This window comes from Drosophila miranda, chromosome XR (assembly GCF_003369915.1).
Source record: "Drosophila miranda strain MSH22 chromosome XR, D.miranda_PacBio2.1, whole genome shotgun sequence".
In the NCBI taxonomy this organism is placed as follows: Eukaryota; Metazoa; Arthropoda; class Insecta; order Diptera; family Drosophilidae; genus Drosophila; species Drosophila miranda.
Window position 1 is genome coordinate 472,379 of NC_046674.1, and position 16,239 is coordinate 488,617.

Consider the following 16,239-nt stretch of genomic DNA (forward strand, 5'->3'; position numbering starts at 1 on the left):
TTTTAAAGGCAATGCAACAAAGATGAAACCTTAAGTTTAAGTTTTCATGTAGGAAATTGATTTATTAATCTTATTAAATTATGGATTCACAGCGGAGGATCGTAGTTAGCTAGTAATATTCAACCGAATATCAAAACGAGGAATATGACGCAGGTTGATTACAAATAATTCGTCAGTATACTTACGGTATATTTTGAAATTTTGTTACGTAGTTTTGGTATATTTCCGAGGAACGGGCCGTATGTGTTTTATCGATAAGTCCACGGTCACACTGGCTGTATTGTTGTTGCTTTGGGGATAGTAAATAAACATATGTTTATAAATAATATGTTTATAGTATGCGTGAAATTAGCAAAATTTTAGCTTATTAATAAAATGTGACAGTTCTTTATTTGATGGACAATATCAACCACAAAGTGTTCAGCTGCAATTAGTGATAAAAAGCAATGCCTTGTTTCGTGTTAAGATAGCAAATACAAAAAGCTGTGAATTGAAGCAGGTGGTGGAGGGTGGGATGGAGTGGAGGAACAAAAAAAACTACACAAAATTGTGTATTGGCCAAAGCTCCAGCTCCAGCAAGATGGAAAGAAGCCAAGACGACGGTCAGCAGGAGGGAAATCTTACTAGTTTTAGTAATAGCCCCCGCCAGCGGCAGCAACTGTTATTCTCACACATACATGGCAATGGCTCTCTGTCTCCGCTCTCACACACTTATACATACGCGCTCTGACAACGACACCGACGCGCGCCTCTTGCAAACTTTTTAAAGCGGACGCCAACGTTGTTTGGGGCCTCACATCTTTTCGGCGTGGAACGGTAAAGACCTGTAGAGCAGCGATTTCCGCCGCTCAGGATGAGGGCAAAAGCAACGCAAAGCAAAAATAGCAATATTCATTCAATCAAATAAATAACCAAGTGTGTGTCTGTGAATACTCGGCAACTACAGGAAGAGATCATTTGGCAAAAGAAAGAGAAGAAGCAGCAGCAGCAGCAAGACATACATACACATACAGATGTAGATGTATGCAGATGCAAAGAAAAGTGCAAAGCGAAAGTTTACTTGTGGCAGCCAAGCATCATTTTTTTTAGCTCTCTCTCTGTTTCTATCGCGCGCGTGTTGGAAAAACTAACGGCACCCGACACATTCCAAGGAAAGAGTGAAACAGTGTCTGTGTGTTTTTTTTTTGTGTGAAAAGATTTACAGTGATTTACAATAAATTGTTGTTAGGATATTGGCCAGATGTGTTTATTAAATGATTGCGCACACTGTATGTTATTATGGCCTTATTGAATAAACTGTTCTTTCCGTCGGCACCAGCAGCAGCAACAGTAGCGGCCGCAGCGGCACCCACGCACGCGTCAGCGCTGAACGCGGCGTCTGCGTTCGCGTCCCAACAAACCGCAGCAGCGCTAATTAATAGCCAAACAACAACATCATTACCGGCAGCGTCGGCGTCACGTACAACTCACGCCTCCCCCGCCTCCGCTCATGCCGCTGTCTCTGCTGGCAGCGGCAATAGTTCGTCGTCCGCAAAAGCTACAAAACAAACTTCGCGAAATTATCTAAGGTAAGTGTTTATCTGCCTATCTACATACATATGTATGTATGTGCCTCCTTGCCTTTGCATGCACACACAGGCCAAAATGAGTTTAGGAGCCTGTGTGTGTTTGTGTGTCATACCTAACACCCGGTATTAGTTCGTCGTCGATAAATGCGAACAACAAAAGGTGCAGCCGCAGTCATCACACGACAGCTGCAAATATCCACACACGCATACATGCATGCACACTCTGACAAAAAGGCGTTCTCATGATGCGTTTCACGCTTTCCTCTCTTGCTCCCTCTCCTGCTCCCTTCCTTGTACCTGCACTCAGTTGCTTCCTCTTCTCTTTGTTCGTACGCAAATTGGCAAGCGTAAACGGGGCCGATAACCCAACGAACATATTCGCTGTGCATTAGAGAGCGTCACGTAGGCCATGCAGCATTGATATTGATAGAGGAGACAGCGATACAGTGAACGCGTTCTAAGTGAGATAAGGGCTGGCCTTTACCCAAAAAACTAAATTATTCCCGTAATTGGTTCAGTATCTTGTGACTTTACTGTATATCCATAAGGAAAGCTCCCCTCTGCAAGCCTAGGCTTATACGCCACCCCCAGCAGTGCATTGGGTAGCAGTCATGGCAGGAACAGCAACAAAAACAGCAACTACACTGATAGCAATGTTCTATTCCCCCCGCCCCCGATTGAGCTGCGCGCGCAAACAACTGTGCCCCCCTTCGTTTTATTCTTCTCTCTCTTCGTTATCGCCTCGTGCGCGCCGTCTCACTCTCAACCTGATTCTCTTGCTCTCTTGCTCGCTCTGCTTGGTCTGTGGTCTGTGGTCTGTGGGCGTTCGTTGATAGGTGAGCGGGAAGCGATAGCGGATGGCGGCGGCGGCAACGTCAGGCGCAAATGTAAATAAAAGCGAATCACATGACTTGCTAATCGGCGCTCGCGGCCTGCTCTCGTGATTATTATGTCATACACATTGTTTTTGCTGCTCTTTCTCTTTCGCTCTCGCTGCTTCCACTGCTCTATCCCTTTCACTCTCGTTGTGTTGGCTCTTGTGGGTTGCCGTTAATTCATTTCTTTATTATTTATGCTGCCTTAACAATGTTGATTTTTGACACTCGTGCGCGCGGGATGGGTACGAAGAGCGTGTGTGTGTGTGGGTGGGCTGCTCTGATTGGGAACTCTAACTGGATTTAACAGTGGTGGGCGCCGGAGTGGGTGCACTGCAATTTTCATTTGCATACGAAACGCTACATTTTTGTTTCGGCCATAATCTTTCGATCGACTTGATTAGCGCCCCGTTTAATGGGTCTGACCGATAACACGACGGCAGCGGGTGCCAGTGGGCAACAACAGCTCCATATATATACATATATAGGTATATATATATATATATATATATATATAGGGTAATGGTGAAATTGTCAGATTCGAGTGGTTATTGACCAATACCCGCGGGGTGTATATACTTTTATGGCCGCGCCTGTCCATGCTTTTATGTGCCAGGCAGCATTCGAGCGCGCCATCACGTGATAGAAGCTTTTTCGCTCTGCTAATTAAGCGCGGGGTTTTTGCACTTTGAACACTTTAAAATAAAAATAACAGGAGAAACAAAAAAAAACAAAACCCCGTAAACCGTAGTGTTGACAGCTGGCTCGACCAACTCCCACACCTCACACCCTCTCATTCTCTTCCATCCTCCCTTCGGGCCGCTATCTTTGTAGTAGGTCAGGTTTTTTGACTCGCTGTAAACTAAATAAACGCTTACACACACACAAAACGATTATTAATAAAAATTAACTCCACTTGGCATTATTTACTGTTACTGTTTAACAGTCGCTGCTGCGCCCCACCCTCCCCCTCTGGGGTAATTTTCCATGACAGATGACTAAAAACCGCCTGAACCCCCACTTATCGTTCATATTTTTGCTTGGGCTGTGTGTTTCGTGGCCAAAAGAAGTGGTTTATAAATACTTTCCGTCTAAGAATAAAAGAGAGATAGAGAGAGAAGCACACACCCACACTAGAAGAAAAGCCAGAAAAATTAAATTCTGGAAATTTCTATAAGATACGATACAACACCATACACACCATTCGTTCCATACGTTTTCAAGGTCTGGACACCTGAAGTGAATCAACCAAATGTCGCCGTGAATCATATGAACAACAGCACCACCAGATCGTGACCATGTTTAGACATTTGCTAGCCAGTTGGTCACATGACAAGAGAGCCATAAAAAAATTGTATTAAATTTTCGATATATGGGTAGCAAAAAAACAAAACCAGACGGAGGCGGGGGTCCATCATGTGCCTTAGAAGAAGGCAAGGCGCATTCAAAAATTCCTTAACCCAATTCGCAAGTCATTGCCCAGATATCCATCCACACACGGAGACATCGTACGGTCCGTCCAAAAATATATAAATGTGAATGTACATATGTATATGTACACACCATATAGCAGCTATTAGCGGGCTGGTATTAATTCCCGATAAGTTCGGGGATTTCACGCAAAAAGACCATATCGAGCAAACAGCCGAACAGCACCTCCAGCTCCACCTCTATATACAAATTGTGATTTCATACATCCCGCGAATCGCGAATCGCAGATCGAAATCGCGAATCGCCAACTGGCTGCGAGCGGCTGTCTTGGCTTTCGTTTCGGATGATTCGATATTCGGCTGGAAATTAGCACCAAGGGTGGAAAACTTTGTGCCAACAGATTCCCATTGTATGCGCATATGGGCTAAGAAAAGCCCAAAAACCAAAAATCCGATGGCAGCTTCAGGCACGTGTGAAGCACTACACAAGATCTCTCTGATTGGCGATTAAATAAAGCGAACAAAGCGCTGATAGCTCAACAAATCACAAATCACATATCAATCTCTTTCATCAACTGTCCAACTGGCAGCGACTGACCGACCGACTGACCGACCGACCGACTGAATGCCTGAATGAATGCCGCCGCCTAGGAGTGAACCATTATGGATGATTCCACTTAGAGACTTTTCGCCGGCTTAGTGTCATGCCAAATGAGTCGTAAATTAGAAATTCATTAATAGTGCTCGATAAGTGCCCGCAAATTGTTTGGCCAAACACTGCCCCTCCAGACATCAGACATCAATCAAAACGGTGCTCTCCACTATGGAGTGGAGTGGCGTGGCGTGGCGTGGAGGGGGGACTGTCACGGCACAGGTGTGAATCCATCGAACTTACATCGATCGTAACGATCGTACATATGCATATATATGTTTATGTGATGTGATGTGATGTGGTGCCATCTTGTCTGGCCAAATAAATGTATCCAAAAATAGTATCATCCACTGCCTCGTGCCCTCATCATTGAGTTATGAATAAAGAGAAGTCACACTAGAAGCCAGCCATCTGCTGTTGTTGTGTTCCGAGTATGGGCGCGCGGCGGAGAGGAGCGGGTAAACAGAAATCAGCACATTTAAATGGCAACACAGTGAGTGATGGCGCGGGTGTGCCGCGGGGCTGTATGGGGGCTTGGGTTCATGTGTGAAGTCGCGTGGTCTGCCAAGTCATATGAGTGAGTCGTCGACGTAGGCGCTTATCCAGTTTTGTACCCTGTAAAGGTTGGGTATATGCTTTGCTGCACTACGGTCTAGGTAATGGGTACCTCCGCGGTATGCCCAGGCCGATTCCTACCCAGCGCTGCTTTGTCTGTTGCCGCTGCCGCATCGTTGTTGTCACTCATTATCAGGTTGACAAAAATAAATAAAAATAAAATAGTCATACCTTTATTTTTTGTTGTTTTTTTTTACTGCCGCCGCCTGATAATGAGCAAACAAACAAAGTAAGCACCCGAAAGTACCCGCAAGTACAAAAGGCACGGTCGCAGCCCTAATTTAAGCCGAAAGATCTATTAACAGAAGCCATGCAACCCCCCGCTCCCCATACCACTGCTAAGCCAATTTCGAATATCTGCCATTCATAAGCTCTATTTAAATTATCTGTACGGGTCGGATTACTATTGTATTTGCCTTTGTCTTAGCTCCGGAAAACCAAAGCCAAAGCACTTGAAATTCATGGAAATATTATGAGATTTGAGTAAACAATTGTGTAAATAAATGCCACTGGATGTATGACTATTATTGTTTTTTTTTTGTATTAAGTTTCCGAAACAGAAACTGAACAGATAGTTCAGATAGTAGTAGCCCATACTCTCAGGGGTCAACAATTTGTGATCCGTACTTCAGTCGCAGACCTCGAGGTCTACATATATGTACATATGTATATGTATTATGAAAAAGCTAACAAAGAACTCGGATTCTGCTTTATCTTCAAGGGCTCTCGCTCTCTCTCTCTCTCTCTCGCTCTCGCTCTCGCTCTCGTTCTTCGTTTCATTAATCATTTAATGCTCTTGGCTTTGGTTTGCTTTGCTCTTTGCTCAATGGAAACAGTTTTAATTGATCCCTCAAGCCCGCAATCTTTTCATTAACATTTCTATATACGAGTATTTCCTTGAAAGTGACGGAAGTTTCTCTATTTTCTACTCGTCTCTGCTGCTGATGATGAGGATGATGATACATTGTTGGATTAAGGTGAAACACAAAAAGATCGACTAGATGTCGTCATCTGTGTACCAAAGATGATTCCGTACTAAATGGATGTTGATCCGTGATCTCACATCGCTTTCAGGGGCTCCCAGCACTTGAGTCACTATCTGCTATTCTGCTGTGTGTGTGTGTGTGTGTGTGTGTGTTTGTGTTTGTGTGTGTGTTTGCCAGGTGTCACAAGTGCCCCGCAGAACGCCCACACATGGCACTCTCTTCGCCTCTGGTGGGGGGGCATTCATTGATTGATTGGGCCGCCGCCCTCCTCCAGACTTCGATCGGTTGTCATCGTCGTTGCCGTCTGGTGAGGTCTGTTTGCATTGGTCTCAAGTGACAATGAAAATCACTCGATATTTTTGTCGTCATTTGCTCATTAGTATTGTGAGCAACATACGAAGACGGGCTCTGGGGCGTTGGGGCTCTGGTGTGTGCTCCGGCAGTCGTCCGTCCGTCTGTTTGCATGGCTGATAAATATCTTATGTTGCTCTGGCCATTACCTGTCGCCTGGCCCACCACTCCCCTCCCTCTATTCGCACAGCCAGAGGAAGCGGATTTTGCCAAATTGCCTTGAACTTGACATTCATTATTTGCACACACTTCCCTGCTCAGGTGGCAGTGGGGGTGAAGGTGAAGGTCGTTGCTCGCACACTGGACAACAATTGAGGGATATACGAGAGTAGTATAAGACCATATACATATATATATATATATATATATATATATATATATGTATATGGTCTTATATTTTACTTATGTATGTCTATATATATATATATATATATATGCATGTAGTATATAACTGTTTATAATAGGCCGTTGATAATGATAGACAATTTGTTGGGCAGCTGCTGCGCCCCTTGTTATTCTCCCCATTTGTTCATTTCCATTTCCATTGTCGTTGTCGTTGTCGTCGTCAACGTCTCCCAGCGTCACCAAAGTCTCCAAACGTCGCCATCGTCGCCATCGTGGTTGTTGGTTGGGTTGGGTCATGTGACTTGTTGAATGGAGCAACTGGTTGTTGCTTTTGCTGCTGCTGTGGTTTTTGCTTTGCTTTGCTTTACTGTGCCTGTGCTTTGTTGTCGTCGCTTTGGAAATCTGTGCTTTTATTTGCCACGCTCTCTTTCACTCACTCACACAGGCAGACAGACGGATAGACATACGGACAGACCGAGCTAAAGACAGAGGAAGACAGACAAAGAGGACAGAGAGAGGGAGAAAACAGAGACAGACACGCTCTGTAAAGTCATTAACAGTTGTTGATTTGATTAGAATAATTGTTGGTTCCTCCCCCCCCCCTCTCTTCAGGCGACCAGTAGCCGACACGTGTAGACAGAACAGGGAAGCTTCTGCATGCCGAATTTGCAGACTCCAATGTGCAGTGATTCGCTTTAGAGGAGCTCGACTGTGCCACACCACATGTTCCAACTATTGATGTGTGTGATGTGTGTGGGCAAAAGTTTGAAACACATTTCGCTTATCGGCTCGCGCGTTCCACTGCTTCGTTGCCGTTCCGGTTTGGTGTAGTTTTCCCATATCAATCATTGGCGTCGCGTCTCTCTTGAGGCATGGAAAATCCAAGGGCTAATCAAAGCATAATCCCACCCAAAGCCCGATAACAATTGTCACCCACTCGAATGCCACTTGGCCCTGCTTCGGATACCCCGTCCCACCCCCCACTCTATAAATATACGCGATCAAATCAATCAAAATACAGTCCGCAAGGAGAGAGAGAGAGAGCGCAGAGCAGCCGAGTGTCTTCAACTGCAAGGTGTGTTTAGGTGGGGTGAGGCATGGTCAAAGGCTACTCTCTGAATAGGACGATGGTCGCGAGTCGCGTAGCACAAAGGAAAGCCAAAGAAATGTAACCCACTTCCCGCACTCCACCTTGCACAAGAACACCTTGCTTCAAGTGCTGGCCGCAGCATACCCACAGACTAGCACACACACACACACGCACACTGGCTCTCACTCATTATGCATGCATGTATGTATGTGCATGTGTACACTTGATGTCTGCATGTATTTGCTTAATTTTTGTTTGGCTGTTGGCTTGCTTTTGTTTTTGCTTGCGTAGCTGAAAAAAGCATGTGATCCAAGTGAATGCCGCTGATCCCCCCTGGGGGGGGGGGGGGGGGGGGGGGGGGGGGGGGGGTCCATCCCATCGGCGGCGGTGGCCCCCAGCGAAAGAAAATAATGAAAATAAAAGCAACGAAAGAATAGAATAAACAGTGCCTGCCTGCCTGGCCTCTGTCTCTGTTTCTGTCTCTGTCTCGTTTGCTGTCTATGTCTCTGCTTAGCGGACGTCCTATAATTGCTTTCGCGCAGATCTCTTTCGTGTTGCATGGCTTTTTCTCTTGGCCAGGTCAGGCTCCGCTTGGCCGACGCCCCCCCCTCCTGCCCCATCGACTAGCAGCTTACTTTGAACCTTGGCTCTGAGAGCAGCAGAGGCGCAGAAGGGTATTTGGCCTTCGATCTAATGTGGCCGAACGTCTGTCTCTCAACGAATCCATCAAACAGTCATTCATCGCTGTCTTCTTTTCTGGCCGAATACTTGTGTTCCTTTCTCTTTGTTTTCCCTCCATTGCTGGTATTGTTGGTATTTTGTGTGGCGTTTTTTCTTTTTTTTTTGTTAAACAAAATATTAGCACATCCGTCTTTGACAAGCAACAAATGGCCGGCCGACGATGGAGCACATGATGCTCGTTCGACTTTGACTCTGTTTTCGGTTCGGCTCTCGGATTTGATTCAGTCGTGTGCGCACCCAGCTGGACGGATCCGACGGCCGGTGACCGAGCGAGTCATGTGAGCAGCGCCAGCAGCGCGCTCCAAATTGGATGCCCCATGCCCCATCCATCCAACGCTCGGTTAAACGACGAAGGCAGCCGCCTAGTTTAGGATCGTTGCTCGTACTATCTATCTATCTAGCTATCTAACTATCTAACTCTATGGTGTGTGCGAGTGTGCATAGTATGAGTGGTGGTATATCATATGTATATCGATTGGGCAGGCCATGGGGCAAGGTGCGGGACAGAGTAGGGCAGGTTTTATTATAATGCATATGCGAGTGCCCCCGTAATCAGTCTCTGTCTCTCTCTGCCCGCCGCCGTACAAGCCTCAGCACGGGACCTCTGACGAATTCCCGATTCCCGATCCGACTACCGAGTCCGAGACGTTGTCGCCATCGCCAATGCCATTCCAGTGACAACCGTCACTGTCACTGCTGTGGCGAAACGCCTTGAACTTCATTTGTTGACTAGCATCGCAGCTATAAAGATATCAGCCCGGGCGTCGGTCCGTCCGTCCAAACAGAACGGAGCAGAACCTAATCCGTGAACACTGAACTGTCTGCACCTGCACCGGCAACTGCAATTGTAGCTGGAAGCTGTAACGGGACCCTGGAATAACTCCTTGCCGCATGCCTACGCCGCCTTTCAAATACAAGTAAGCCACCCCAGACAGCCAGTGGTCTAGCCTGAGTCTAATTGGCCTCAATCCTCAAAGAAACAGGCCGACCCGACACCCGTCCAGCGGTCTTTTAGTCGTGAATTTATATCCAGTCCGGTGGTGCACACTCGTGACTTCAAACCAACACAGAAAGCAGCCGCGGACACAGCCGGACACGGCCACACACCAATGGACACCGCCGTCCCGCCCAAACGATACCGCACCCTACCTTATACCGTTCCATGGGTAATCTCTCTCGGTGCGTACGGTGGTGCCGTACCGGCTTCCAGTCAAAGCAACGCCCAACGTTGGCCCCCACCATCTTATCGGCTGGGGAGGCTATAAAACATTTATGAAGCTCTAAAACATGTTGGGCCCCCAAATTCCCCGTCTGCCCCTGCCCCTGCCTCTCCTTCTCCGTCCCTACTCCAGTGTCGAAGAAACTATCATCGACATTTTGAGCTAATTGTTAATTATAGCGCTAATTTCTGGAGAGGCAGAGGCGCCTTAGCGCTACTTAGACAAGCCATTTATAAACCCACTAAAAATAAATCAGCTGAAATTCCGTTGAAGGAGAAGCAACTGCTCGAACAGGTGCGTGGCATATCAGGGAATGGAAGTGATGGATTCTCTTGTACTACTCCTTCCCTCTCTTCAAGTTCCCACCAATTCCTGGACAGGATTTGTACACATGTACTTGTCAGAGCATGCCCGTGGCCATGTCCAAATGAAGTGGTTTTGGGGCATGAGTAATCCACGTGTCACGTGCCAAAATAGTTGCCGCGCTATATATAGAGCATCGTCTCGCATTTGCCATTTAATTGAAATGAACAATCAACAGGGGGAGAGGGAGAGAGAGAGGGAGAGACACAGCGAGTACACGAGAAAGAGAGAGAGAGAGAGAGAGAGAGAGAGAGAGAGAGAGAGAGAGAGAGAGAGAGAGAGAGAGAGGAACATTGAAAGATGTGCGCATTATAATAGATCTCGTCATTGCGACACCCAAGCGTCTATGGGGGTGGACCTTCGAGGGGAACTCTTTAGATGGTCAACAGTTGTCGATAGTGGCCACTGAGGTGTGGGGGGCCTCCCGAAAAGTAATCAGAGCCGTCAGTGCGACTCGTGATTACAAAGAAATACCGCTAGAGGCATGCGTATAGCTATTGTTAACCGATTTTTTATGAATGAGCATGATTGGACAATTTTTTACTCACTTTGGGAACATAAATGTTTTGTGCCTCTATTAAATCGATATTTTTTCCCCCTATTTGTAGTCGATTCCCCTTCGAGGGCAGCCAAGTGCGTGTGCTGCTCTATAAAGAGGATGACACTCGTCGCCTGCTCTTCGATTCCAATGCCCTGCAGAAGGTGACGCACAAGGAGACCTCAACGTCCGTCCCCTCGTCGGCCACTGGGAAATTCGTGAAGAATGAAAAGTACACATCGCTGCAGAACGGCAAGATCCAGGCGAAGGCACATTCCAGCAGCAATGGCAGCAACTTTATCGATGTGTGCCCCGAGTACGGCTACAAGGTGAGTCACACACACACACTCCGGCCAAGAGAATCCCGACCGTAATGAGAATCCATTTGCAGCACAATCGCCCCACTGGAGCGGATATCACGCCACTGGGGGAGATGGTCTTTGGCTCGCTGCCGATGTCCTTCTGTGGAACCGCCCTCAAGGTGCACTGGCTGCCGGAACCGGCGCGAATCCTGTGCTCGCAGGTGTACCTGACGCCCACGAGCAGCAGCAGCATCGGTGGAGCAGGCCACTCGCCCTATTCGACGCTCTCGATGAACAGCCTGGCCACGCCCCGCAGCTCCATTTGCAGCGAGCACGGCTCCATGGATGGCCTCTCGATGAACTCCTTCTCCATGCCCTTCAGCGTGTGCGTGGGTCGCCAGATGAGCCTGACGCCGCCCCTCGATGTGCCTGCCCCGGACCAGCAGTCGCTGTCGACAGTCCATTCGAGCGATTCGAGCGGCCCGCGGTACTCCTCGACGTACAGCAATGCCACGGACTCGGGCTACTCGGCCAGCGGCAGTGGGAGTGGGAGTGGGAGTGGGAGTGGTGCAGGTGGTCCCTATTCGAGCGGTGATCAGTGGTCGTATCAGTATTCCACACGCAGCAGCTTGGGCAGCGTGATGTCCGACCAGTCGGATGCCATGCGAAAGCTCAGCATGGACTCGGCCTTCTCGGCCAGCTCCCCTCACCTGGAGGAGTTTGCCAGCGACGGCTGCCTGCAGCGACGAATCTCGCGCAACCTGCGCACCTCCTTCGAGAACGAGCATTCCAGGAACGACTTTATCGGCTTCCTCAGCGACAACTACACGCAGGCCAATGGCGGCAGCTCGAGCCAGGGATCGGGCAATGGCGGGGCCGGTGGAAGCGAAGGCGGTGGCATGGCTCCACCGCAGTACAGGCGCGCCAGCTACTGTGCGAACGAGTCGCGTAGCAATCCCGAGATGGGACGTCGCCAGGCCAATCTAAGGCGTCGGGCCAAGCTGGGACTGGCCGTGTGCATCACCATGAGCGAGTCCTTCGAGGAGGAGATGGAGCTCTTCTGCAGCGAGCACATTGCCCTGCTGGAGTCCATGCTGAGTCGTCTCAGGGCCAGCACAGAGCACGCCTACATTAATCACAAGAACTTTTTGCAGGTAAGCCATCACCAGCATTGAAAGCCATTGAAATGCATCTAAATAGCAGTCTCTCTCCTCCCACAGATCATGTTCCAGGCCTGGCAGGATACACAGCAGTGGTTCAACGATCTCTTCACGGCGCCACGCATCAAGACCCCTGTCTGGCTGAGCATCACCACCAGCGGCAGCAAGTACTCCAAGACTGTGGCCGAACGCTTCATTAAGGAACTCTGTGATTTGCTGTCCTTTGCCGATACCAAGGATTCCAATTTGTAAGAGCACTCCATTCCCTTTCTGAGGATGTACTAATCCCTCTTGTTTGTGCAGCTTCATCAGCACAATGTTGACGGGTATTCTCACCTACCATCTGGGCTGGGTGGCCACCGTTTCAGCCTTCAACAGTTCAGGCTCACGGCGATCGGACGCCTCTGCGGCCTCCGCAGCCATTGAACAGAGGGCCAAGCTCCTGCAGGTGGCCCAGAAGCACCCGTACAACGCCCTGTGGGCGCAGCTGGGGGACTTGTATGGGGCCATTGGGATGCCCCCGAAGCTGGTGCGTACCATCATCTATGGAGCGGAGAAGCTGTGGGTGGAGAAGCTCCTCAATGTCCTCACGTACTTTATACGCTGCAGCGAGGTGCGTCGCACGGCCAAGCGGGAGGACTTTAACAAGCAGCTGATCAACGATCTGGTCAACCAGAGCCAGAACCACCATCAGAGCCAGGAGCGGCACAAGAGTCCACCCTCGCAGCTGCGACGTGCGGGCGGTCTGAGCCGAGTGGCCACCTGCAAACAGAATCTGAATGCCATTGCGGACGATGTGGATGATGGGGGGGAGGTGCTGCTCGACTGCTGCGGAGACGAGGATGAAGACGAGAGGGATCTGGGGCTTGAAGATCAGGCAGATCAGGACGGCATGCAGACGCTGAAAAAGAACGAGATACCCACTGTCTTGGCCTTCCGCGACTCCCATTTTGTGCAGCAGGAGCTGCGTATTGGCAACTATTTGATGGACACGGGCATCGACAAAAAGACGCTGCTGGCCCGACAGGCGCAGCAGTACTTTCGCACCGGCAAGGATGGCCGGATACGTCTGACGGTAACCACGCCCGACAATGTGGAGCTGTGCATGGAGGATGAGTCAAACGGATCGGGATCGGGATCCGTTGGCACAGGCGGCGGCAGCATCGATGATGGGGCCATCGAAGCCATCGAGTTCGATGATGCCACGGAAACACCACCAGCCACAGCCAAGAAGAACTTCTTGTGGAACATGGTGCCCATGGCGGCGGTTGTGAAGGATGGTCTGAGCCTTGATCTGGCCAAGCTTCAGCAGGGCATTAAGATCATGAACCGAAAGCTGGAGCGGCGCTCCAGCAGCTACTCCGTCGAGGGCAATCCAGATGCCATCGAAAAAAGGGGAGCCCTGGACGCGGGCGACTTTGAGCCCCTCACCCACGAGAGGCGCGCCTCGCATCTGTCGTTGTCGGACCTCATCACGCAGAATAGCATGGGGAAGAGCGATCGCATGACGTGGGGCATTGAGCCCATAAAGGAGAACGTCAGCCTGGAGGAGCAGATCCACTTCGATCACTGCCACAAGCTGATCGAGCGGGAGCATGGCATCTGCAGGCAGACCGGCGCGGACAATGGCAATGGTGTGGTCTTCGTCCTGGGCGACAACGAGCCGCTGATCAATCTCAAGAAGAGCAACGAAGATCTCACCGACGACGCAAAGCAGCCCCCCGCCACCCTCATGCTGTGTGCCCAGCATCAGCGCACCCACGACGTGGCCAGCATGGCCAAGAAGCACTCGGGCATGAAGTTCAACTTTGAGCAGTATCCCCAGATAGCCACCAACTACATGAAGAGCAAGAACCTGGTGCTGTCCAACAACTACGATCTGCTAATGGACAAGGCCACCAAGCTGGAGGCGAGTGAGGCTGCCCTCAAGTCGAGCGACAGCAGCGTGACACTTCATCAGCATCCTGAGCTGGCGGCTAGCAGCAGCTCAATCGGACCCAGTCCCAACTCCAACCCCAGCGCAACGCCGGCATTGGGCAGCGAGCGATGCATTGTCTGCAGCAGCGGTGGGATGATGAGCTCCTCGGCGACCTACCAGACGCCATCCAATGCCACCGAGCTGGAGTTTGAGACGGATGAGGTGCATTGCTATAATCAGAATCAGAATCAGAGCAGCAGAACCCTGCAGCCGGTGAACTCTGCTGCCTCCATAGATACCCTCAAGTCCGCACCAGAACCTCCCCAGCCAGCGGTGGCAACGCAGACGGGATTCACGCGAAAACAGCAGCCCAAGCGGGTGCCCTCGGGTCGCAGCTCCGTCTCCTCGGTGGCCGCGAAGTGTGCGGCCGTGAATGTGTCCCAGCAGCTTTTGAAGCTACCCGTGCCTGGCATCAAGGAACTGCCGCAGGACGATGAGCCGCCGGGCGATCAGCTGCGAGCGGGTTTCATTCCCTCGCTGATGCTGAGCGTCAGCGATCACTATGTCTCCGACATGGTGCTGCAGGTGAGAAAACCTCTTTGAAGGTTACAAATTGTAACAATTCTAACCCAAGCTTTGTTCTCATCTCCGCAGGGGACGTGTGCACCGCCAAATAAGTGGGAAATGCATCTGCGCGAGGACCTGGCACTGGCTGCACGCTCGGCCTCACTCATCTCACAGCCGGCGGAAAATATTGCCATTGTGGCGGACATGGACAAGTGGGATGTGCGCCTGATCTCGTCGCAGGCCCAGCAGTTTCCCTATGCCGGAGGCCAGAGCTCGCCCGTGGGCATGTCGCAGCTAGTTTCGAGCATGCTGGAAACCGTTCAGGCCATGCACGCTGGCGGCATACCCGCCTATGAGGTAGACAAATCCCTAACAAGACTCTGTCCTAATCCTTATTTAAATGGATTTTGTATTTAATTTGCAGTGCCTGTCGTTTCTGGAGTCGAAGCTGCAGGAAATCTATCTACAGTCGGAGACGTTGGCCGCCTTTCTGCTCGAGACGGATCCATGTCGATTGAGTGACATTACCACGCCGCTGCAGCTCTCCGAGAACGATGTGCCGCTTCTGCTCTCGATTGCCTATATACACACGCCCAAGATCAGTCGCAAGTGCGGCATCAGCTTCAGATGACAGACGCCGATCCGCTGCTGACGAAAGGAAAGGACAGTACAGGATAGGATAGGAACATGATAGCAATATGAATAGGAATAGGAAGAAGAAGAGGATAGGAAGAGAAAGAGGACAGGAGATGTGCCCAGCATTGCCAATCACTGCATTCATTTGCATTCATCTCATGCATCATCCAAAGCGAAACAAGCAAATACTCCAGCGAATTTTCATTTCACTGATTTTGTGATATATTTATGTAGACGTGTATGAATCTAGCGCTTAGCCATAGCCAATAGCCTCTTAGCCGTAGCCCTCACACTCGATTCAGTCGACTCCCCCGCTCGCGCACCCTTCGACAGGGGACGGACATTCATTTAAATTCACACATCCACTCGTCGTCGGTCACATGAACATGAAGAAGTATTGTAAATTATTTGATTTAGATTTAGTAGCGGTCGGGTCTGATTGCGTGTGCGTTGTTCGGCTTAGCAGCACTACAAAGCACGCTGCTATCGGATCGATTGATCGCCAATACAACATATCGCATGCCCTGCCCCCGCCCCGTACTTTAGTGTTTGATTTAGATTTAATAATTTATGACAGCAATATCATAATCGTAAGATTTATTTGTACACTGCTACAATATGCCACGGATATGAGCGGAACGAAAAGCAGCTACTGAAGTAATTTAATTTTAGTATGCAATTCACAGAAATTAACCAAAACGAAATCAAGCAATGAACCAATCTATGTATCTGAACAAATTACAGACATTTATAATGGAAAGAAATCTCTCTTGTTTGAATGGCACACTTGCTGTCGGGAGGTGCGGTTGGCAAGGGTTGGCATTAGCTGGCTGCTATAGAAGGCCGCCATGTCATCATCAAAGTTTCTTGCTATAAAACCAA

General features: G+C 49.5%; 1 protein-coding gene across 2 annotated transcripts; it reads left to right on the forward strand.

The window, feature by feature from the left end:
- Window positions 1–211: 211 nt before the first annotated feature.
- LOC108152547 (folliculin-interacting protein 1) lies at window positions 212–16,121 on the forward strand. 2 transcript variants are annotated; one of them, XM_017281959.2, is made up of 7 exons: window positions 212–1,568; window positions 10,845–11,103; window positions 11,166–12,230; window positions 12,297–12,484; window positions 12,540–14,739; window positions 14,809–15,078; window positions 15,146–16,121. In XM_017281959.2, the coding sequence occupies exons 1-7, from the start codon at window positions 1,279–1,281 to the stop codon at window positions 15,350–15,352; spliced, it is 4,479 nt and encodes a 1,492-aa protein (XP_017137448.1). In that variant the 5' UTR covers window positions 212–1,278; the 3' UTR covers window positions 15,353–16,121. The 2 variants fall into 2 exon arrangements, with proteins under 2 accessions (XP_017137448.1, XP_033242382.1); XM_033386491.1 differs by lacking the exon at window positions 212–1,568 and adding an exon at window positions 9,401–9,570.
- The last annotated feature ends 118 nt before the right edge of the window (window positions 16,122–16,239 follow it).